Source organism: Chrysemys picta, chromosome 8 (assembly GCF_011386835.1).
Source record: "Chrysemys picta bellii isolate R12L10 chromosome 8, ASM1138683v2, whole genome shotgun sequence".
In the NCBI taxonomy this organism is placed as follows: Eukaryota; Metazoa; Chordata; order Testudines; family Emydidae; genus Chrysemys; species Chrysemys picta.
In genome coordinates, this window is record NC_088798.1 from 17,603,966 (window position 1) to 17,628,805 (window position 24,840).

The following is a 24,840-nucleotide window of genomic DNA, read 5'->3' on the forward strand; positions in this document are numbered from 1 at the left end:
TAAACAGTGAGGGCCTGCCTTGGATACCTAGACTAAATCATACTCTAAGTACATGCATGTAAACAGTGAGGGCCTGCCTTGGATACCTTTACTAATGTTCAGTTATGCCTTACTCCACAAACATTCTCATTTAAGCCAATAGCATCCACTTGTGCAGTATAAATATGGCCCTGGGTTAGGGAACCTAACTGTCTGCTACCTATCTGAAAACAAATTGGACTTGTTGAGTATTCAGAATTAACTCCTACCATAATGTAATTTCCCAGGTTATTTGATCACAATCAACCAAAACAAATTTTTTTTTTTTTTTTTGGCAAACATCCATTTTGGAGTATGGCAGCATTTGCTGCAAATGTCATGGAACTGCTGCAACTTATCTTATATAGCATCTCAACTTTTGGGTGGGCTGATGAACAGCATAAACAAAGCCCTACAAATTGTCACACAGTCATTGCTGCTCATGGTAAAACTGGCACCCATTCCTAGAGATGGAGCATATCATTACTGTGAAATTTTCAGTCTCTCTGAAGGCCTGGGAATCAGTATTCATCCTTAAACATTCAGCTTCTTCCTGCTCAATGCTAAAAACATATTATAGCCTTTACACCAAGGCAGCACAACTACTGTTTGTAATAACTGCACGTAGCAAAAGCAGTTTATACTCTGTACAGCAGTAAATCTAGATCAGCTTGTAGTACATAAACATGCATAAAAGAGCCATGAAGAAATGAATTATTTACATTGAGATTATCTGGTTGTGCACATTGTAAAGTTTAAATTAGATACCAGAAATTTTATCTAGATATGCACCTGCCTTGTGCAATGAGCAATCCTTAATTGGTATTTGCTGGGGAGATAGATTTACAGGCATTTCTTCTCTCCTTTTAAGTACAATAAAGCAGATGTAGAACTTTGTGTTGATACGGAATGCATTTTTCACATAGTGCCTGTGGGGTTAAAAGAATGACTGAAATAAGACTTAATTAGACAACTTTACCATATGCCTACTCTGTTCACAATAACGTATCTGCCTATCCCTAACTTCATTATATAAAAACACATAATACAACAGAAAATGAACAATTCTGTGTTTCTCTTACATTGGGGTAAAATGTTTTTGATGTTAGAAGATAAAAGGGTGTTTTTTTATTCATAATTAATTCTCCTGGTACTGCTGAAAATCAAAGTGGACAATCTAAATACTGCCAACTGCAGAAAGCTTTTTCACCATCACCAGATTTACTATTTGCCTTTTTATATTAAGAAAATGAATGAACTGTATGTTTGTCACTTACACAAGAACACAATAAAAGCAGGAAAAGGTAAATATACCTTTACTAGGCACAATTGACAGAGGCTGATTTCACTGACTACCAATTAGAAAGACTGAACAGTGAAGACATGATTAAAAGTTACACTGTAGATTTGTGGCATTTTATTTTTTTAAATATACACATTTTGTGAATATCTGTGAGCCAACTCCCTCTTCTTCATACTATATTATGAATATTCAGAATAACCTGACTTTCTAAAGAGGGGTATATGCTCATACCTTCCATCAATCCCCATTAATCTGCAGATAAGTCTCTATATCTAAAGATGAAAATTTGTCTGAAAAGAATCTGTGAAACATGACACCCTGAGCAGACAGTTTTCTTATGCATAAGTGTTTTGCTGATTGACAGGGTCAGTCTCTAGTTGGGCTTTTGCTTATGTCACTGGAACAGGGAGAAGCATCCAATGGAATAACAGAAATTGAGCACCCACAAAACAGGCCTTGTGGCTTCTGTTAGCTCACCAGTGTGAATGGCACAAAACAGAGTGAGCGGCTGGGAGATGTGCCATATCTGGCTTACATGAAATTAGAGAAAGAAAGGAACTTTGTTAAAAGGAAATTTTATCCAGAAAGTACAAACAGTAAATCATTAACACACTGCCCACAAAAAAGAGAATTAAATAATAGGCTAGCAGCAAACACAGGACATTACTAATACACGTGAGGGAGGGGCATAGGGAAGTGGCAATATTAAGTGGAAATGATTCCCTACACAAACCCTCCTATTGCCCCTTTGGGCCGAGGAGATGGCATTACTGCTCAAACAATGGACAGCAATGTCTCCCGAGCAGCATAGGCCTCAGGAATAGAATAGAATAGTAAATCTATTTGTCCAGGACAGGGGCAGGCAGTCCTCTTTGAAGCAGCTCATTAGGAGAGTCACCCATAATATCTAAGAAGGTATAACCTGTTCTGGCACTCAAATTCTCGTATTCCTTTGGTCACATGTGCCTATTCAAGTGTGAAATATTTGAAAAACCGTCTAGTTATCACCTGACCTTGGTGACTTGGAGAAATTCTCCTGTAATAGTCTTCACTATGATAGCTTTCCGTAGGTTGAGTAGGAGCCAATTTGCACAGCAAATCAGCAGAAATGTTAAGTAGATTTGTTTTTTATTATTGAGGTATTACATTCATGAACAGCAATTGTCTTCAGATCAAAATACGACAATTTGATCATGCACATTTGTACCTATGATCGTTTTGCAAATGTTTAAATAAATTCAGTCCTTATAATTACTGTTAATTGTAAACATTAGTTTGCGTAGTCAAACACTGAAGTGGGAAAGCTTGCTTACCTCAGTTAATGAGGGATTTAAGGAATTCATAACTGTTACCAGATTGTACATATTCTGTGGATGAAACAAAATCAAATTTTCACAAATAGAATGATGGTGTTTTATTTGTAAAATAAAAATCTCAAAATCAACATGCTGACAAATTATTCCAGAGTTCATAATTTGTCAATATTGTGAACTGCAGCTTCTACAATGTATGTTTTGCTATTTACATTTTCATGATTCCATTACTTAATTCTGACCACTTAAAAATACATTGTTTTTATATAGATAAGTAAAAGTTTGGATAAACACCAGGAAATGTAAAATTAAGAGCTACAGCAATTTAATGTGTATTCTATCAGGGCTTGAATGGAAATATTGACAGATAAAGAGAGACTAGAACTGCTCGTTTGTTTACATGCTTCTGCAATCTAGGATTAAATTGTTTGGGGTGGAATCTTAAATTAAATACAGATGTACAGACAATATTAAGCAAAATCTTATAGCCTGTGGATGTTTTACATAAGGGGCACTGTGGGCAAGATTTCCTGTTCCCCTCCTTGTTGGAAGGATGGAGTTACCAGTTTCTTCCCACAATAGGGTAGAACTAGCACAGGTGACCTTATGGAAAGGGTACATCAGAGGCAGGGCTGGGGGCCTAAGGGTGGTCTGTGGGTATGTCTGCATGGCTGCCAGCTCAGGTAGTCAAACCTGCACTCACTGATTGCGTTTGCATGCTAAAACTAGAAGTGTAGCCGTGGCAGTGAGAGCCTCAGGCTGGGCTAACAGTGTGCATATGTGCCTTGGACAGAATTGTACTCAGGGCAGTTCGCTTGTCCCCCTGCTTGTGCCGCCACAGCTACTCTTCTGGTTTTAGAACGCTAGCTCAGCCAGAACTAGCATGGGTATGTCTACCTGAGCTGGAAATTACACCTCCAGCGCTAGTGTAGACTCACCTTGTGATAGGGTATACAAACCCTGCTCTAGACAAGAATGGGTTAAAGAGCAGCTATGTGCTCAGGCAGCCCCACCTCACCTGAGAAGCATGCCAGACTTAGAGGAGTCTTAAAAGGGAGAAACCCAGCTCAGAACTTCCTTGCCCCAGAGGGGGACAGACCTCTCATTCTCAACTTCCCAAGAGGAACAAGCTGCCTTTGGTAGCCTGTGAACATGGAGCAGTAATACAGATGGCTGAAGGACCATGCAGGATAGAAGGGCTGGTGCCACTCTTTTTTTCCTGTTAATTTTCTTTCCTTTGTTACACTGGGAATTGGGATAGGGGGTCTGGCCCTAGGACAGACCCTTACTGAGAATGCAAGCTCCCCGAGGAGATAGCAGGCTAATGCACGAAGTAGCCCAGGGAAGAAACAAGAGGTCTGACAAGATTGACCTTAACTGCTTGTTACAGGGCGCTTGGGCCTGGGTTCCCCTACAATGTCACCGAAGAAGTGAGCGTCAAGAGCTCAGACACGGGGGAGTAGTAGCACTATTGGGCCTAGATCTGGGCCATTAACCTCATGTGACATTGTGGGAGTTTGAGTGTACTCCAAAAGGGGTGAGACTAAACGTGACCTTGCCAGAGGGCCGAGTCACAAGATGAAGGGACCCACCTGTGAACCTGGCCAGCTGAGCTATGAAGACAAAAAAATCCCACAAGGCCACACTCAGGCCCAGTGCAGCGCATTGACTCGTGAGTCACTTTGTCGCAGGATTACTGCAGTTGAACAAGGTTTAGATCTGAGGCCCGTAACAGGATCGGGGTTGCTGCATTTTATGTGCTAAGGATTCTGCAGATTTTGTTTCTATCCTTATTTCGGGCAATGAGCCAGTCAGAGTGAGCTCAAGATCATGTATGGCTGGAACATCTGGCTGTCACTCACGTGTGAGAATGAAAAGGGAGGGAAGAAAGGGAAATGCAGAGATCATGGGTGGAAGGCAGGTAGGCCTTCATGGTCTGTTTCAGCCAAATTTGGCGAGAATTGATGGAACCTGACTGTATTAGCTTCAGAAATGCACAAGATTAGATATGACCACATTCACACTCAGGAGATATTTTTCCCCTATATTTTCCACCTTAGTTTGGCTCTGCATAAGTAGTTTTTGCTTTCAGTGGGTTTCCACCTTATTCTAGGCTTCAGTAGCATCACCCCCTTGTATATTTACTGCACAGTTTAAGTACTGTTTGGGTATTTTCTTTTCTGTTTACATCCAGTTGGGAAGGCTTTGGTGACAGATGATCTAGGGGAGCAGGGATGTAGCTGGTCCCTGCATGACTGAGAAGAGTAGCTCAATCAAGTGACTCCATCCTTAGTGTGCACATGCTTACATCTACCATCTTTCACAGACTAAGGCTCCACCTTTACAAAGGGTGCAGGGGGAGAGTGCACATGTATGAAGGCCCAACATTCCCAGTTTGGCTGTTGCCAGCAAGGCTCAGGATGCCTGCCCCAGCAGCCCAGTGAAAGAGTATAAGCAATGGACTCAGCGTTTCCAAAATGGTGCCTGGGTCTGGACCAAATTTGACAATTCTGGCCTAGTCTAGGTTTGATAAAGTCATTTAATAAAAAATGCACCCAGTGTGACTTTACACCATGCTTTTATTTATTTATAGCCTTCTACCCACTAAACAAATTTTGCTGTTTACACAAGGAGCCATTAAAAAGCAAATTCTACTGACAGTTACCTGTATTTAGAATTGGGAAATAACTGACATCACAGATTGTATGGTGTGGTAACGGACAGTAATAGACTGATTTAATAGCGATCACTATTTCCAAACTGCTGGTTTCTTTGTGCTAACTGTGATTTCTGAATAAAAAAATCCGTACTTGTAATAACTCTTTACTTGCCCAAGTGCAAGTAATTGCATAAGAAATCCACCAGTGCAAAGAGATACAAGTCACACAGTCTGAAAAAGTATCTTGACAAAATGTCTAACTCACCTGGGTTAGACTCAAACTGCATTCATTAAGTGAGGTTTTTCTAAGAACTTTCAGTCTTGCATCTTTGAAAAAATATCTGTATTTATAGTTTTCTTTAAACACATAGTATTAAGGGTTACCTATTTAAATAGCCAACAAAGAATATGACCTATTATAAACCACACAGATGCTCACGTGACTTATTATACCTGTCCTAAGTTTGCATTTTTCTTCTTTGTGATGCTAACAAGATGATCAGGTCCATCCTTTCTCTGCCTGTGGAACATAATAGTCTAGTCTCCTGGGGGCCTCATTTACTTTAGTCTCATTTCTGTTGTTGCGTTTTGTGTGCAGGTGTGGGGTGGTGCTGGTGGCCTGTGATACACAAGAGGTCAGGCTAGATGATCTAGTGGTCCCTTCTGGCCTTAAAAGCTATCACTCAAAACATAACAATGAAGCAGCACTCCTTCATAATCGTCAACACCTTTACAGACATACATCTTAATTATGATTCTCCCCCCACCCCTTTTAATACAAATACAAACCTAACAAAATTTACCTAACCTTCATTAAGGTCAAATCCTTCTTGGTCACTGCAGCTAGAAGAAATGTTACTCAGTTCATCCCCTGCAGTTGAAAACCCATCGGCCAGCGCAGAATTCTCTGAAGTTGGCCAGAAATGCAGAGATGGGAGGATTATCACTCTCTGCTCCAGTAACAGCCCCCAGCTAGCAGACGCTGCTCTCTGCAGCACATACACCAGCTGGAATAGGGGGCTGGACGGGATACCCTAAACTAAAGTCCTTGGAGTTTCAGGGCACAGGCACACATGGTAGTTGCCTGAATACTAGGTACAAATCCTGCCCTGCTTCTTCTGTGGTATGGCAGAAGTTCCCATGTGCCCTCCCCTCCCAATCCACAAGTATAGCAAAAGGGCAGGATCTTCGCAAGGTCTGTCTCCCGTTCCTCCCCCTGGCCCCACCACTAAATTGGACTGCTCTGAAACATTTACACATCTAAAAAGGAGAGAGAAAAAATGTTCACCTGTCAGGTGCTATAAAACCAATCTTCTACTAAATGTGCCAGAATAATTTTTCTCCACCTCAACCACAGTTAAAACCTTCAGTCTATTCATTACTGTCTTTTTATAGTATTTTTATTTAATAAAACCTATTAAGACTACCATACAAATCTCTTTACTTATGCTTTTATCTTTTAACTGATCAATTTTTATATTGCTGACATCCCTTCTTCACCATTTGCTCATTTAAAAATTCATAGTATATGAGCTATGTCTCTGGAGAAAATGTCTATAAAATTTGTTACAGCTGGCAAATGTGTATGAGTCAGTGATAGCACATGACTAAATGCTTCACAGAAAATAAAATTTGTTTCTGTAGTAAGCAGAACTGTTTAAATGTTATTTATTTTTATGTTTCAAAGAAAATATATTGTGAAGTGCTGCATTGATTTAATACACAACAATGTCTGTGTACACGCTGTACAGGGAAAATTTATGAAACCTTTGCACAACTCCTTTAATTGAATTTTCCAAATCTCTCACCACACACAAATAATCAATATCTTCTGCAGAGAAAACCAGTCAGAATTATTACAGTCTTTCTTTTCAATTTTGTTGTCATCAGCACATATAGAGCACCTGGATATTTGTAATGTCTGGATAGCAAGTTATTTACACCTCTTAAACATAAGATTGCTATTAAGTGAGTTCAAACTGTTTCTTTATTTAAAATAATTATATTCCCAGGAGAATACAGATAGAGTATTTATAGTCATGGAGGAGTTGCTATACATATTCATGTTGTAATGAAGCAGTAGTTCTTTTTAATTTTTCATTAAGCTTCATACTCTAAAGCCTTGATCTGCCAGATTATTTTTTTTAATTGATTCTGAAAAAAGTAGATAGGAAAATAGGGAATAAACAAAGGTGTGAAAGTTCATGAATCAATGTGGTTGATGATACCCACATAGAGAAGGTAAGTTGACAGTCCAGTATATACCTATGTCTGAAGTCTATAGCTGTGTGTATTGTGCATTTCTGTCTGCCAACAGTTAATAGCTTAATATTTCATCTGCATAGCATAGGACGTTAAATCACTGGAGAGGTTTGTAACTTACTCCCCAAAAAGCTCATGTCTCTGACCTCAGACTCTCTCACTTTCCAAATTTCAAAATGTATTTTATATTTACACTCTAAGGTGCACATGCAACACAGTAAAACCAGAGCCTGCTGGGAAAGATTTATTTATTTATTTTTAACAATGAAGAGAGAAAAAACAGGACACGCTGAGTCAAAATAAATGGTCTACAATCTCTCTTACCCGTCAGTGATATTTCTCTAATGGACAAAGTTAGTCTCTCACTTCAACCAGGACAACCACTTGAACCTAACTCAAAATTTAATGGCATTGCAGAATTTGGGCACTGGTCAAGACACTTGGCCTGACAGGCTGGAAAAGGCAAAAAATTCCCCGTAAGTACAATTCCAAGATGGGAGGAGGAGGAGGAGGAGGACACTTGGATGGAATGAGAAAAGAGCTCTATTCACGCTTAGCCAAAGGAACAGCTTTTATCCAGACAGTGCAAGCTACAATGAAGCAAAAATCTCTGAACAGCATTAATGACTCAGCTATGCAAACAAACAAAACAAAGGTTTCAGAGTAGCAGCCGTGTCAGTCTGTATCTGCGAAAAGACCAGGAGTACTTGTGGCACCTCAGAGACTAACACATTTATTTGAGCATAAGCTTCCGTGGGCTACAAACAAAACAATGGGGAAGCTGATCTTTGTCTACTAAAGAAATCCCTTTTACAGTTTGCATGTTCTTAATTGTCTAGTGTGTAAGTGGAGGATAACATCCAACTAGTTTAGGTTTGTAAACACTCCCTAAATACAAGAGGATGGGATTATTTCTTGAAAACAGAAGGTTGGACAACTCTTCCACAGGTTGTTTGTGCAGAAATATAAGGGTCAGATTCTCTGCTGCATCCAGGTGAAGGTAAGTCAGGGGGCTGGTTTTGGCTCCTTAATTCTCAAACTGTTCAATGAAGGTCATAGTTAGCAGCTGAGTTCACGCTCTGAAACTGTCTTTCATTGAAGAGTGACCTGACAGTATTTAAAGACAAGCTTTAGATGAGACAGGGATCTGAGACAATTTAGCTTGACTGGTGGTGAAGGCGAGGTTTTAACTAAAGGTCTCTCTCCAACCCAAGAGGCTTTTTAGGTTTAACAAAAATTCTCCAGCCACATTTTTAGCTTCCACAAAGGTGATGGCCAACACCTGGTATGGCCAATACATCTGGGAAGACAACAGCATGTCTCCTGATGTGAATCTTGTTTGGGTATAATTGCTGCCTACTTGAGTACCTTGGGTTGCTAGATCAACTTCTTGCTGGCTGCTGTTGAGGCAGTGAGTTTGAGCAACAGTAGTCTAGTAGCAACTGATGGTTGAGAGCATGATGTTTGAGAATTTTTCCATGAGTGACCGAAAGACCCAGTTGGAGTAGGGTGCACTGCTTGCATAGAGGAACAGTTATTTTCTTCTTCTCAGCCTCCTCTGGTATATCAGGTATAACTAACCAGAGCCAAGAAAACTGCACCATCCATCAGGTGAGGCATAGCAAGACTGTGGATGCTAACAAGAACCTTGAAACCCCCTAGACTGATGTCTCATACAGCTGTAGCTGCCTGTTCCCATGTGATTGAGTGAAAACTCATCTGGTTAAAGACTGACTTGTTCACCTGAAAACCAACATTGCTAAAGAGTGTGTACAAGGAGAGGCAGAAATTGGTTCCATTGCCCTGTACAAAAAGAGGTAGGAAGAAAAACTTCCTTATTGGTGCTGAGGAAGAGTAATTGCAATACAAATACCAAATTTACCCAACTTTTTGCAAGGATGAGTATCTGGAAAATGGGCTCATTTTCCTATTTTAATATAGCCTACAACTTAAGGCTCTGAATATAGTTTTTCTTAATACTGCAAATATATGATCTTCTGAGAATCTTTAGCCAGAAGACTCTCTATTGCGCCTTGCAGAACACAACAGATTCATTCATGGGCATGGTTCATGCTCACTTTAGTGCTACATTGTTTTTCTTTACAGGAAATGTAGAGAAACTATTAATATTTTGTAACTGCCAGCAGAAGCTGCTTCACTGTTTAGAATTTTATCATCGTCAAGCCTCTAAATGCTCAAACTGTTAAGCGTTCTTTAAAATATGCATAGTGCAACCTATATATTTATTCTCAACACACACAAAGCATGTTTTGGACTGCAGCAAACTGACTAGATTTCATCTCTTGGCAGCTGCTCTAGAGTTTGCTTACATTTTATTCAAAAACATTTTGTTTACTGTAAATGCTAGCCATGGACAAACAATGAAGCCATTTTTTATGCTGATCACACAAAATGATATACTGAGTTCTACATAATGCTGCCCATTGACTAAGGAATTTTCTGTATTAAGTTGTTTTAAGCAGAGGTTGTTTATGTAAAGTAAATAAATTTCATGCCTCACCATGTGATGATAATGTGACATTCCATCTGTATCAAGCCACAGAATAGTCATAGGTTTCAAGTCTTGAGCATAACTAATTAAAAATAATTATGAAAAAACCACATCCAAAACTAAAGGGTGAAGTAAAAATATCTCCAAATACTTTCTTTTATCACACTTTTTCTTTGCTCCTCTTTTTCCCATATTTTTAAAGAGAGCACAATGAAGCTCAGTCCTTGTTGAAGTAGAATTAAAATGGATAAAGTTTACTAAGTTTACCAACTTTGTTACAACTGGTAACTTTGCTTCTGCCCTACTTTCAGACAATGAATTCAGATTCAGGGCAAAAAAATCTTGTCTAACGAGCTTGACAGTTGGCATGGGCTAGTTTCTGTAGCACAAATGGGCCTATACATTTGCTTCACTGTGGCAGCTAGAAAGCATTCCACAAGAGAGGCACCAACTGCCTGCCAGCATTGGCCCAAGATGCTCTCCATTGGTTTTCACTGGCCAAGAGGCTCAGGGGTCCATTGTGAAGATAGCAGCGCAGACTTCCCCTCATGCTTTTCAAAGCCTCAGCTTGCACAAATGATCAAATTCCACCAAAAAATATGGTGCAACTTGTTCCTTTTCTCTCTGTCTTAGTCTCCTCTGAGCCAGCAAGACTGTCTTGAATTTCATTTTTTTTCACTGTAGGAGGAGAATTCCCCACAGCAGGAAGTATAGGGATCTGCAGCTGAGCAGAGGCAATCCACGTTGATTTGATGGCTTGCTACCTGGAACAGTTTCTGTTGGTTGGAACGTATGATGGAGAAAACGTTCATCTTCCTTTGCAGTTACAACATAGGACAGTAGAAATTCCCTCATTTTAACTTTTTTTCAATTACACTTATCTACATTTTAAATTAATTGATGGGCTTTAGAGCAAGTCTTTTACCCTCACATTTATCTGTCATCAGAAAATAATGGGTACTTGACTGGGTGTGGGTGTGTGTGTGTGTGGGGGGGGAAAGCAGGAAGAACACAGGTAGGGGCCAGTGAGTCAATGGTAGTGGACTGACTACTAATCACTACAGTGTTTCATCGGATTATTTCTCCACCAGGGAATTTCAGAAGTCCATGAAACTCAAAGAACCTGGGTTTTACCCTTCATGTTATTAGAAATTACTACTCCCCTAGTGAGACTCCAATCATACCTGTCTGTTATACGTCTCCCTAAATTCCATCAGGTAAAACACAGAGAAAAGTTTGTTTACATCTGAAAGAAACTTTGTAATGACAACATACTTGAGTTATGAAATGAACAGAGGTGCTAGAAGCTCTGACTTAGTATGAGATGCACTTCAAATATTTTATTGGATATGGATCAACTATTGTCCAGATTCATGATTGTTGTTTACTTTTGTACCTTTGCTACAAGAAAGATGGATTTTTTTTTTAAGTTTAGAATTTGCAGAATGTGGTTGAGGTTTTGGGGGTTCAAAGGCCTGTTGCTAGGATCTTAGTTTTGCTTGTTGTATACATTAGAAGATACTCATTATTATTTATTAAACACAGCAAAAGAAAGGAGGAGGAAAAAGCAAAAAAAAATTGTAGCTTTAAAAAACCAAGACAGTCTTCATATTAAATTCTTTTATAGTCTCTTTTCCCTCTCTCTATATAGACAAATTTTAAAACAAAAAATTCTTTCTTGGATGTTTTTTTTAAAATGGCATTAAATGTTTTTGTTGGAGGAAAAAGAGTATTAATTATATAATGTAGCTCTCAGGTTTCGCAGTTTAAGTCTGATCCTGTTTCTTCCTAAACTAAACCAATTGCACAAGAGAATAGAATAACAAGAGACAGGAAAAATGCATCTCTGTCTCTGTTGCTTGCAGATTGGCTGATGGAAGACCACAGATACATGACCCAGTTAGCTTCTCTTGCCAGCTCTACTTTCCTGGGCCTGGTAAATGATTGGCTAGGATCATCTTATTTCCCTTTGGCCAGTATAGGGGAGAAACAATTTTTTATTGTGATCAGGCCACTCAGGAATCATTTTTAGCTTGCCAAACTGGATGTGCTCAAGAGTGGCAAGGTTATATTTACCTTGGCTGGCTAAGCAAGACTCTTTTTAGAGAACAAGCAAATAGAGAAAGAGGACAGGACTAATAATACCACTTAGCTCTTATATAGGGCTTTCCACCAAAGTGCTAAAATAGGAGGTCAGTATCATTATTCCCATTTTACAGATATGAAAATAAGGCGCAGAGAGGGGCAGTGACTTGCCTAAGGTCACCCAGCCAATCAATGGCAGAGCTGGAGACAGAAACCAGATCTCCAAGTCCCAATCCAGTGTTCTATTCACTAGGCCACACTGACTCCTAACCAAGACAGGAGCGGAAACTGACACGAAGGAGGGGGTTTGCATCTTGGGAGTTGCTCAGGGTACAGCCTTGGAAATAGATACTGTTGTTTTGGTTCCCTTTCCTCACTTGATCCAGTCACAACATCTTTCAGGATCAGCAAAAAGGCCCAGTGACGAGATGGTAAATCTCTGGTTCCCAGAGTGGAGGGCAGGTTACTTTGATGGTGATGCTGCTGCTGCTCCAAAGCTTCCTCCTACATTAAGTGCCACGTGCTTTCCAGAAAAGAAGGTCCCTTAAACGGTGTCAATCTCATCTCAAAGTTGTACAGGCAGAACAAATCGGCAATAGTCATATATTGACACTTCTTCACGTCTTAAAGATTACACTGGTCTGTTGCTGTAACAATTCACCAGAAAGCTTGGAAGCCCCCAATCAACAATACATTAATACTAACTCAGTTCACACCATTTCTTTGTTTTGTACTCTCCATTTGTTGTAGTTAGAAACTTCTTAGCACGTCTCGTTCTCTACCCTACAAAGGTATTCATTCTAGTGTCCTAGAACACACCCATTCTTTTCCACTGTAGTTTCAATTGAGTTTTTAATCAATTCTATCAGGATTTGTATCTGTCAGAAAAAGTTATGAAATGATGTAATATTTAGTATTTCAATATCCTCAAGAGTATACTGGTCACCTCACAATTTATATAAGGTGAGATGGTCTCTGACACAAAAAGATGCAAAGAAAGTTGTGTGCAAGGGAAGACGGAGGATGAACAGGAGAAACTGGTAGATGGTACGTTTATAAATAAAAAGGGTAAAGGGCCTGATTGACTTCAATGGCCTTTGGATCAGGCCCCAATGCACTACTAACATGTAACTGCCCTCCTTATGCATTGTTTCTGCAATAAGAACTTCTGTATACAACTACTCAGGCTAAAAAGAAACATGAAGTTTCAAAGAACATAAAAGAAAGATTAGTTTAGCCTATATATCGGAAGAAGACACAAATCTGACATGGTTCTTTGCTAAAGATTATTTGAAGACTTTCAAAAGGAAGTCACTGAAAGGAACCCAATGATGGATATTAACCATCAAAGCAAATGCTAGATAACAAATTTAAAAATAAATATTACCTCGGGCAGGATGTTTTGCATTACTCCTCTTCAGCAGCTTTCGTTTTTCTGCTTGAGCCACTAATGAATAAAACACATTTAAAGGTCAAGAAAACTTTACTCTAAAGATTTTAATGAAAGCAGTTAAAGACAAGATACCTCGTCTTTACCCTCCCTTCCCCCCCAAGCAGATGGATTTTTTAAAAGGATAATAAAAACAACACACATTGTTGGCTAAAAACCATAATAAAAAATAATCTGCAAAACACAAGCACAACGTCTCAAATTAGTGCTTATGTCCCACCCATTTTTTTCTTCCAATCTTTCCCTCTGATGATAGCATGGCACTTTGTCTCAAGTTCAGAGATGAGAGGAATGGTTCTTCTCCCTGTTACGGTCAGCAGAAATGCGTGCGTGCCCACAAACAAAGGGTACTATAGGTTCATGTAGGTTTGACATCTTGTTTACATCAGTTTCCTGGACCTGGCAATCTCATGCCCTATCCTGAATGTACTTGCTCTGGTTAGTAATGTAAGCATAAAGACAGTACCAAACACTAGCATTCTGTTTACGAAAACTTCTATTTGTATTACAATAGCACCTAGTATTAGTGATTATATTCATGCTAAATTTAAAATTAGTGTATTTGGAATAAAATCTAATAAGTGTTAGCTGTCAAATTATAGTAAAGAGATAAAAATTGTTGAAGCTTACTTAGCACTTTGGTCTTCTGCACTTCAGCTTTCAAGTTACAGGAGGAGTCTGAGACGCCAAAAATATTTTCAAGCTCTCTACTGCCCTCTAAAGCCTAAAAATAGAATTAAAAACAATATTAATTTTATTCCTAAACCAACAAATTGCTATACAGACTAACAGAGAGACAAGGTAGGTGAGGTAATATCTTCTATTGGATCAACTTCTGTTGGTAAGAGAGACAAGCTTTTGAGCTTACACAGAGCTCTTCTTCAGGTATTACCTCGCCCACCTTGTCTCTCTAAAGTCCTGGGACCAACACAGTTACAACACTCCATAAACAGTCTAACAAACATTTTCAATGCAATTTATAATTAACAACCTACTCTAGCAAAGGGTAAAATTTTCACAAGCACCTAGGTAACTTAAGTAAATGAAAGACGGTGGGACTTAGGCTCCTAAGTAAGTAAGTCACTTTTGAAAAGTGAACTTGTGTGTTTTTGAAAACATTATTTGAAAACTCCTGTTATGTTTGCTTCATTTATATATCTTCAGCTTTTTAAATAAAGAGATTCACACCTGATCCCCAGAAAAACAATTCTGGTACATGTATAAATTTGCCTTAATATGTTAGTAAATAAAGAAAATGTATCAGCTTTTAAAAATCTCTTGCATATGGTCTTCAACTTTAATAATAAATCTAAAAATCCCCACTGTATCAATTTCATTAGCAAGGCCAAGATTTTATTTTTAAATGGATTTGTAAAAGCCAAATTGAAAATCTTTAATTAAAGAATTTCAAAAATAGTGCCTGCTCAATCTAAATAAGTCTTTTTGAAACAACAGTGTGTGTGTAACAACATATGTAAGTAAAATAAAACAATTTGAATAGTCTGAATTATTTCTGAGGACACTGAAGTACAAGAGAACTTTGTCATGAATTTATTCCGTACGAGACTATGAATAAACAACATTGTGTGTGATAAATAGACGCCATCAAAAGTTGACATATTAACAATGAATTGAATAGCATGATGACTTCAACACAAATAGATGTTTAATTTTCAAGTCCTTACATACAAGAGTAGGACTGCCAGAAGCTAGGATTGGATGACAAGGGCTGAATCACTTTTTAATTGCTCAGTTCTGTTCATTCTCCCCGAACCACTGGCCATGGTCCGAAGACAAGCAAGATGGACCATTATTATGTTCTAATGAAATCTATGCAGCAATAATTTATAACTCTGTCAATGCTACTTAGTAATGGCCGTACAACCTAGACACAGGGATACAAGTTAAAAACAGACCTTTTGGCTCATTGGTATAGAGGTATAAATTTTGCTTTAGCTGCAGGATTTGTCCCAGATTCAAATCCTGCACAAGCAAAAATGTTCTTGTGTCATAAAGGAGGTCAGACCAGATGATCACAATAGTCTCTTCTGGCCTTGGAATCTATGAATAAAAAAACTCATTGTGCCAGTGTACTTTGAAAAGTGACTTGGGAAAAAAAAGAACAGGAGTACTTGTGGCACCTTAGAGACTAACAGATTTATTAGAGCATACGCTTTCGTGGACTACAGCCCACTTCTTCGGATGCATCCGAAGAAGTGGGCTGTAGTCCACAAAAGCGTATGCTCTAATAAATCTGTTAGTCGCTAAGGTGCCACAAGTACTCCTGTTCTTTTTGCGGATACAGACTAACACGGCTGCTACTCTGAAACTTGGGGAAAAAAGTTAAATGGTATTGTCAGCTTCTACATTTGTGTCTCAATGATTTTCAGGTGAAAAGCTTTCTTTTCTTGCCTTTAAATCTCAAAGAATACTGTATATAAGATTTCATTTTCTTCTAGTTTCTTTTTAAAGTACATTAAGAAAATTAATGCCAGTAAAGACACACCTGTAAACTTGTTAAGCTTTGTCTGATTTTCAGAAATCTCACCAATGAATTTTCAACTTCAGACTGCAACACCATAAACCTACATAAAAGAGAAATGATTTAAATCAATGATGTCAGCATCTATTGGGAATAATCATTTAAAAAGTCTTTCTTAGAGGTCCCCCCAACAACAGTAATGTCTCAGCACTAGGTAAACAATAATTAGTTTATCCTGATAACACTACTGTGAAGTAGGAAAGTATCATCTTTGTTTTAAAAATAGGGAACTCAGGTCCAGAGAAATTAAGGCTATGTCTACACTACAGCTGAACAAGCCTCCAAGCCCAGGTAGACAGACACATGCTAGCAGGCCTTGAGCTAGTGAGCTAAAAATAGCAATGTGGATGTTGCAGCTCAGGCTCTCAAGCCTAGGGGGTCAGGTGAGCTTGAGAGCCTGAGCCGCGATCTCCACACTCCTTTTTTTCCAAAAACAAAATTTTAAACCTGTTCGCTCGAGCCTCTCTAGTGCGAGTCTGTCTACTGGGGTCGGGAGGCTTGCTGCCACTTCCAGTGTAGACATTCCCAATCCGACTTGCCCATGATCACATAAGAAGGCTGTGGCACAGCCAGGAATTGAACCCACGCGGTCTCAGTTCAGTGACTTAACCACTAAACCATCTTTCAGTCCACAGGCATGTTCTAATACTGATGTAAAGATTAGTCAGATTTTAGCAGTTGATTGAACCCACGCGGTCTCAGTTCAGTGACTTAACCACTAAACCATCTTTCAGTCCACAGACATGTTCTAATACTGATGTAAAGATTAGTCAGATTTTAGAGGTTGATGAGCTTAGTAAGAAAAGCAAAGTACGACACAATTGGATCAGGTTCTAAATGACAGATTATTCAGTGTATGATTGAGGATGTGCATTATGGGGGAAAACCGCCAAATGTTCTTATAACAAAGACTTAGAACTGGTTCTTTTTGTAGCATGTCAGCATAGAAATCAAATATGGACAAATGGGAAAACATCCATTCACTTTTCTTTTCCCCAACAAAAGGAAGGATCTCATTGTCATACTTAGCCTTATGGAAAAAGAAAGTTAACATCATCACATTTTTACATAGCAACAGATGGTTACCCAGAAGAGGAAATGCCAATGTCAGTGTATCATAAAATATATTTTCCCCCTCAGAACATAAAGCGTATGGAAGTTCACATAAAATATTACTATGTAGGTGTTTGTTTGTACATGTGCTTTATTGACATGTCACTAACTGCTGTTCTCAACTTTTGCAGTTATTTTTAAACATATTGAATACAAACATTTACATGTCGAAAGTGACCAGGCTTACTTGAATAGGTTTGCACTTGCAAGGTTACCACCACTTGGAAACAATGGTATATACATTGACCAGGGATTTACTGTATCGTGGGAAGAATATATTTGCTTGAATTAAGAGTTTTCCACACTAAAAACAAAGACATTTGTAAATATTTGCCTAAAGAGATTATGATTAGTCAAAGATTTTAAAAAAAAAAATTTTTAAAGGTCCACAGGGAGCCATTATGATCATCAAGCCTGGCCATACAACCTCACTCAAAAGTTTCTGCATCAAGCCCATCATTTCTTTTTGAGCTACAACATACCTTGACTTAAAATCTTCCAGTGATGGAGAGTCAACCAGGTCCCTAGGTTAATTATTCCAATTGTTTGTTACTCTCTTGGGATTTTAGTTTAAGCATGAAGGGAAAAAAAACCTGTTTCATATGAAGGCACTGTAGTGAATTCTTCCATAATTGAAAGCATTTTAGTTGACTAACTTTGACATTCATTTGTGACTTCCAAACAAATTCAATGTACCTTTAGTAAAACATGTATGGAGTATAATTGTAGGTCCAAGGATATTATAGAGATAAGATGGGTGACACAATATCTTTTATTATACTAACTTCTGTTGGTGAGAACAATAAAAGATCCAATACAGGATATTACCTCACCTACTTTGTCTCTTTAGTAAAATGTTTTCCAAAAATTAATAAAACCTACACGTAAACCCACAGCTTTTAGTGTAAAAAAATTAACTATTCATGAAAGAGGATTTAAATGCCATGCTCAAAATGAATAAGATCAAGGTAAATTTTAAAAATGGTGTCCCTTTATCATAAGTCAAAGCAGGTTAAGTTCCAGTTCTGTATGGGAATCTACTAGCATTCCTTCCTTATGCACTCCTTATGTCCATCCCTGTTTAGCAAAGCACCAGAGCAGCCACCTAACTTGATGTACCTGCTTAAGTGCTTTTCTGAATTGAGGCCTATAAATGTCCATCACTGTCAGAAGGCTTAGGTACTAAAGTCAGTTTGCAGCAAGAAAAACAAGATTCTTATGGGAACATTTTAACAAAACAAATATACATTTGAAGTCAGAATCATGACCCATTGTGATGAGAGGTATCAAAATCAACCACTACAATTTGGCAATGCATCTTTGCCACAAGCAATGCTTCCAGCAAAATCTAAAGAGCTTGCACATGTGAAACAGTTTGGAAAAACAAAACACATTCCTTTGTGTACCTTAATTACAATACTGCCATTATGGGTGGGATGTCTAATAATGGGTACGGAAGTTAGGTTACCAAATCCCATGGAAAAATCAGAGCTGGGTGTCCAATTCCCTTATCTGCTTTGGAAAATCCCACCCTGTACAATCTCAAGTATAAAAGAACAATCATTCTAAATTTTATTTCTCTAAGGAAATAGTCACTTCCCTCATCACTGAAAATGATGACATTTTATCACCACAGACTGGTACACTTACTTATCATACTCTTCTGTTTGAGATTGCCCTCTTCTGGATAAACTCATTTCTGAGTAATTCAGCTCATCTCGGTCTCCTAAGTAGTCCATATTAAAGAAAGAAACAAAAATACAGATAAAAATGAAACAGGTGTATTGTATATAGTTTGAAGCAGTAGGGATCTATCTATTATTACTATAGTACCTGTGAGCCTTGTTCCTTGGTTCTCAATTTTCCTTAATAACGTTGTGTCCTGGGCTTTACTGAAACCCTTTTGGAAAAAAATCTCTATAAATTAAATCCTGAATCTTAAAGCCACCTCATCAACCACCTTCAAAATCCTCTTCAAAACTCTCCTTTGCCATGGTGACTACCAAAAACTTGACAAGGATTAGGAGGCTGGTGTGCAGAGACTACTACCTATCATGCTGACCAATACTGTCTCATTGTTTCCTTGTGCTCTCCCATCTATCTATTATCCATCTGTTGTCTCTTGTCTTGTACTTAGATTGTAAGCTCCTTGTGACAGGGGCCATCTTTTTTTTCTGTGTTTGTATAGCATCTAGCACAATGGGGGACTAGTCCATGACTGGGCTTTTTGGTGCTATGGTGATGATAATCAGTCCTCCTCCATTGGCACTGCCTTATCTGCTGATTGGCCGGAAGTTCACATAACTCTGAATAAACTTCTGAACTTTTAGAAGCTTATCCAGATAATACAACTGAACATCCTCTGCTTCACCCACCATTAGCCTTAACCTGGTATCAAATCAAAGCTACCCTGACAGGAACCATGGCAAGAAAAAAGTGTCTTTCTCTTTGATGAAAGAAAATAGCAAAACATTTAGAATTGCTCTTGTGTAACATAGAGATAAGGTGGGTGAGGTAATATCGTTTATTGGGCCAACTTCTGTTGGTGAGAGAGATAAGCTTTGGAGCTTACACAGAGCTGGGTGTTGGATATCCATACATTGAGAATGTCTTTCCTGTAATGACCTGTAAATCCCCTCTTTCCCATGCAGTAATTTTCAATGCCTGGAAGAAAAAATAAATGAGTGCAAAGCCTGGCTCTCCCAGGCATGACATTTCCCAATGTGGTGATGGTAGGTGAAGAAGAGCTCTGTGTAAGTGCCAAAGCGTGTCTCTCTCATCAACAGAAGTTGGTCGCTTGCTGGGCAGGGGTCGCTTGCTGGAGGATTCTCTGCGACTTGAAGTCTTTAAATCATGATTTGGGGACTTCAACAGCTGAGTCAAGGGAGAGAATTATTACAGGAGTGGGTGGGTCAGCTTTTGTGTCCTGCATCATGCGGGAGGTCAGACTAGATGATCATAATGGTCCCTTCTGACCTTAAAGTCTATGAGTCTATGAGTCTATGGGGAAAAAAGAGGTGTTAGCATGCATCCTCACTACAGCGGAATCTCTTAAAAACAGCTTGCTTATGAAACAAGGATGACTGTCCCATGAACAAACACACAAACTTTTTTTTTTTAATTTAAGCCTCGGTGGCTTCTGTAGCTTTTAGATGTAGACAATTTGGAACTACAGTATCAGTGACTGGATTTTGGTATGATTCTGTCAGAAATTAGAAGATCAAAAACTGTTGAACATCTTGTTTAAGAATATTTTTCAAAATGCGGCATGTCAGAGAAAAATCTTTACCCATAAAGCACTGCTATTACTGAGAAGTAAAATCTCCACCTCCTTTAACAAGCAGAAAGCATAGGCCTGTACCCTGAACCCCATCTTGTATGCAACTAAAAGGAGACAATGCAACTTCTTTTCAAATGCTCTGACATAGTACATTGATATTACAGTATTCTAGCCAAGTGCCTGTCATATGACAGGGTGTGAACAAGTCATATTTCTGTATTTCCATGTACATATTGTTAGAATATTTGCATGTTTCTGTCAGAAAATGGGATGAGGGAGGGAATCACCACAAAACTCCACTGCTATGGCTTTGCTAATTAAACTTGAATTCAAATGTGGTGCAAAGAAAAGAAACTGCCTTTTGGGTAAGAAATCTGTATGGCCTACAGTGATGCCAGCTGAGCCATTATAGATCACGAGCTTTAGATTGGTGTGTATTCAGATCAATTTAACTGAAAAAAAGTTTTTCAACTGAATAATCAAATGGACAAGAATTTAGAAAGCTATTGTAATACTAAACTAAATCTACTGCTTCTTGATTCGTATCTGCTGGAGCTATTCCAATAGCCATATATAAATATCAAGAAACATACAGTATACTTATAGTAAAGGACAAAAAGCCAACTTTAATCAAATATTATATGTAAAGTTCCTTTCAGTGTATATTCACAATATCTCTACCAATACCACTTTAGGAAAAAAGTTACATTTGAACAAAATTAGGTACACACCTTACACCATATATCAATTTCTATATTGGATTTCTAAGGAAATTTTTCACTTGACCAGAGCGCCTGAGCCCCAGGAATCAGTGTATGAAGATATTTCCCGTGAGATTTTATTACAGGGATGGCAAAATATACAGTCCATCTTTACTGTGTTTACATTTCACTTCCATGCACTTCAGGTGCACAGCAAGCGAGGAGCTGTATGATTATTCTCTCCCCCTCACCAATGATTTATTCTGAAGATTTTATAGAAACCCACCATGATGCTTTCATAACAAAGAAATAATTGCATGAGGATCAAAAGTTCTCAAAGCCAGAAAGCTCTCAAACAACCAGACCCAATACAGTGTTGTCTTTGAGTCAGAGTCCCCACAAAAATGAAATTCTATCCAGAAAAAATAATGTCTTTGCTTCTGATTGTCCTCTGACAGATGACGGGGGGGGGATGGTGCTCCAATAGAAAAATTGTACTAAATGGCAACAGAGATCTCTCTTCCCCTCCATTCACGTTGTTATGTCAGCTGACCTGACTGCTCAGACAGTGAATACATTATTTAAAATATAAATATGGCTTAAAGCACATTTACAAAAGGATAAAAAGTGATATCTAGTTTTTTATCATATCTTCAACCATATTAGTGACTATCATCACTATGAACCACAAAATTAACTTTTAGTTCAGAGATTTAGTTTTGTTATTTACATAGTGCCTTAGAAGTACATAGCATTTTACATATGTGCAAGAAAAAAGGCCCTGCTCAAAGGATCTTATCATGTAAGCCAGATTGATACAACACAGATTATAAAAGGATAAGTGTGAGAGTGGCAGCAGACAGCCCTGGAAAGGATACTAGTGATAGAAGAATAAGTGGAAGGATCAAGTTTTAAGGAAGGATCTGAAAGAGAAGAAGAAAAAGCCATAAAAATTAGGACTGTCAAGCGATTAAAAAAATTAATTGCGATTAATTGCACTGTAAAACAATAATAAATGGTATTCTATTTAAATATTTTTGGATTTTTCAAATATATTGATTTCAATTACAACACAGAATACGAAGTGTATAGTGCTCCCTTTATATTTATTTTTGATTACAAGTATTTGCACTGTACAAAAGAACAAAAAATAGGATTTTTCAATTCACCTAATACATGTACTGTAGTGCAATCTCTTTATCATGAAAGTTGATCTTATAAATGTAGAATTATGCACACAAAAAGAACTGCATTCAAAAATACTTTTTTTTCAGCCAATCACTCAGACAAACAAGGTTTTTTTTTTACATTTGCAGGAGATAATTCTGCCATCTTCTTGTCTATGTCACCTGAAAGTGAGAACAGGCATTCTCATGGCACTGTTGTAGCCAATGTCGTAAGATATTTACGTGCCAGATGTGCTAAAGGTTCATATATCCGTTCATGCTTCATCCACCATTCCAGGGGACATGCGTACATGCTGATGACGGGTTCTGCTCAATAACAATCCAAAGCAGTGCGGACCAATGCATGTTCATTTTCATTATCTGAGTCAGATGCCACCAGCTCAAGGTTGATTTTCTTTTTTGGTGGTTCGGGTTCTGTAGTTTCCACATCGGAGTGTTGCTCTTTTAAGACTTCTGAAAGCATGCTCCACACCTCGTCCCTCCAGATTTTGGAAGGCTCTTCAGATTCTTAAACCTTGGGTCGAGTGCTGTAGCTATCTTTAGAAATCTCACATTGGTACCTTCTTTGCGTTTTGTCAAATCTGCAGTGAAAGTGTTCTCATAATGAACAACTTTTGCTGGATCATCCTCCGAGACTGCTATAACATAAAATATATGGCAGAATGCGGGTAAAACACAGAGCAGGGGACATACAATTCTCCCCCAGGGAGTTCAGTCACAAATTTAATTAACACGTTATTTTTTTAAATGAGCGTCATCGGCATGGAAGCATGTCCTCTGGAATGGTGGCCGAAGCATGATGGTACATACAAATGTTTAGCATATCTGGCACGTAAATACCTTGCAATGTCGGCTACAAAAGTGCCATCCAAATGCCTGTTCTCACTTTCTGGTGACATTGTAAATAAGAAGAGGGCAGCATTATCTCCTGTAAATGTAAGAAACTTGTTTATCTTAGCAATTGGCTGAACAAGAAGTAGGACTGAGTGGACTTGTAGACTCTGAAGTTTTACATTGTTTTATTTTTGAGTGCAGTTACGTAATGAAAAAAATCTACATTTGTAAGTTGCACTTTCACGACAAAGAGATTGCACTACAGTACTTGTATGAGCTGAATTGACAAATTCTATATTATTTACAGTTCAAATATTTATAATAAAAAATAATATACACTTTGATTTCAATTACCATGCAGAATATAATATATATGAAACTATAGAAAAACATCCAAAATATTTAATAAATTTCAAATGGTATTTTATTGTTTATCAGTGCGATTAAAACTGCGATTAATCATGATTAATTTTTTTATTCATGTTTAATTTTTTTGAGTTAATCGCGTGAGTTAACTGCAATTAGTCGACAGCCCTAATAAAAATATAAGAAAATTTAAGCTAGATTTAAGTTCCGGAAAAATCCATATGACTTCAATAGGTTTTGCTTCATGTACAAATTCAGAGCTTCTATTTACAGACTCAAATCCTCTCTTCTCTTTTTCTATTTGACTGCCTTTTTTTTTTTCTTTTTTTCGGGGGGGTAGGGGAGGGAAAGGGAGGATAATAAGTCTATAGTGATTTGTGGCCCAAGAGCAAAGAGTTTTTTCTTGTTGAATATAACAAGTCCATTCAGGAGACTACAGATTATACCAGAGAAATTATAAATATATATATATATAAACCCCTCAGAGTTAAAGCCTTCTGGCAGCGAGCCAACTATCATGAGTTGTAACTCATGATAGTGGTACTCTGCTCCATACAGCCTACACAGGCAGCTTCTAAGTTACACATCACAATAGCTTAAATTTCAGCTACAATCAGAGACCAACTCTCCCTCTGTGTCCCATTACTATACTTGCAGACTAGTGGAATACTTCAGTGGTCTGTCCCAAAGGCTGAACTTGAAGGCACAGTACAGACTAGTGCCTTCTCAACTGTGAACGCTTGGCTCTGGAATTTGCTCCCAACACATATCCATCAAAGCCAATCCTTGTCACTTTTGGGTGCAATGTAAGAGTTCTCCTTGTTTAGGCTCTCTCCTAATTATTGGACTTTCTTTTCCAAATCAGTTGGAATTAAGCAAAATAAGCAGTCATGATTAAATTATCCCTTGGATCTGCCATTAAGAACATAAGAACGGCCATATTGGGTCAGACCAAAGGTCCATCAAGCCCAGTATCCTGTCCTCTGACAGTGGCCAATGGCAGGTGCCCCAAAGGGAATGAACAGACAGGTTATCATCAAGTGATCCATGCCCTGTCACCCAATCCCAGCTTCTGGCAAACAGAAGCAAGGGACACCATTCCTGCCCATCCTGGCTAATAGCCATTGATGGCCCTATCTTCCATGAATCTATGTAGCTTCCGTTTGAACTCCATTATAGTATTGGCCTTCACAACACCCTCTGGCAAGGAGTTCC

The 24,840-nt window shown here is 38.3% G+C and overlaps 1 protein-coding gene across 13 annotated transcripts in view; it reads right to left on the reverse strand.

Moving 5' to 3' along the window:
* The window catches only part of ITGB3BP (integrin subunit beta 3 binding protein), a 51,158-nt gene that overhangs the window by 1,362 nt on the left and 24,956 nt on the right, over positions 1 to 24,840 (reverse strand). The window contains exons 4-12 of one of the 13 annotated variants that reach the window (XR_010589627.1): positions 22,117 to 22,161; positions 21,269 to 21,288; positions 19,091 to 19,157; positions 18,908 to 18,983; positions 16,109 to 16,187; positions 14,233 to 14,326; positions 13,540 to 13,599; positions 2,635 to 2,688; positions 815 to 947 (exon numbers count right to left, since the gene is read on the reverse strand). Coding sequence is in view for 3 of the 13 variants with exons in the window: in XM_065553972.1 (XP_065410044.1) it covers positions 13,005 to 13,030; positions 13,540 to 13,599; positions 14,233 to 14,326; positions 16,109 to 16,187; positions 18,908 to 18,983; positions 19,091 to 19,157; positions 21,269 to 21,288; positions 22,117 to 22,161 (467 nt within the window). In the remaining 10 variants the exon portion in view is untranslated. Of the gene's footprint in view, positions 1 to 27; positions 948 to 2,634; positions 2,689 to 12,877; positions 13,031 to 13,539; positions 13,600 to 14,232; positions 14,327 to 16,108; positions 16,188 to 18,907; positions 18,984 to 19,090; positions 19,175 to 21,268; positions 21,289 to 22,116; positions 22,162 to 24,840 lie in introns of those variants that run through there. The other 12 variants (XR_010589626.1, XR_010589625.1, XR_010589628.1 and 9 more) reach the window with 12 other exon arrangements.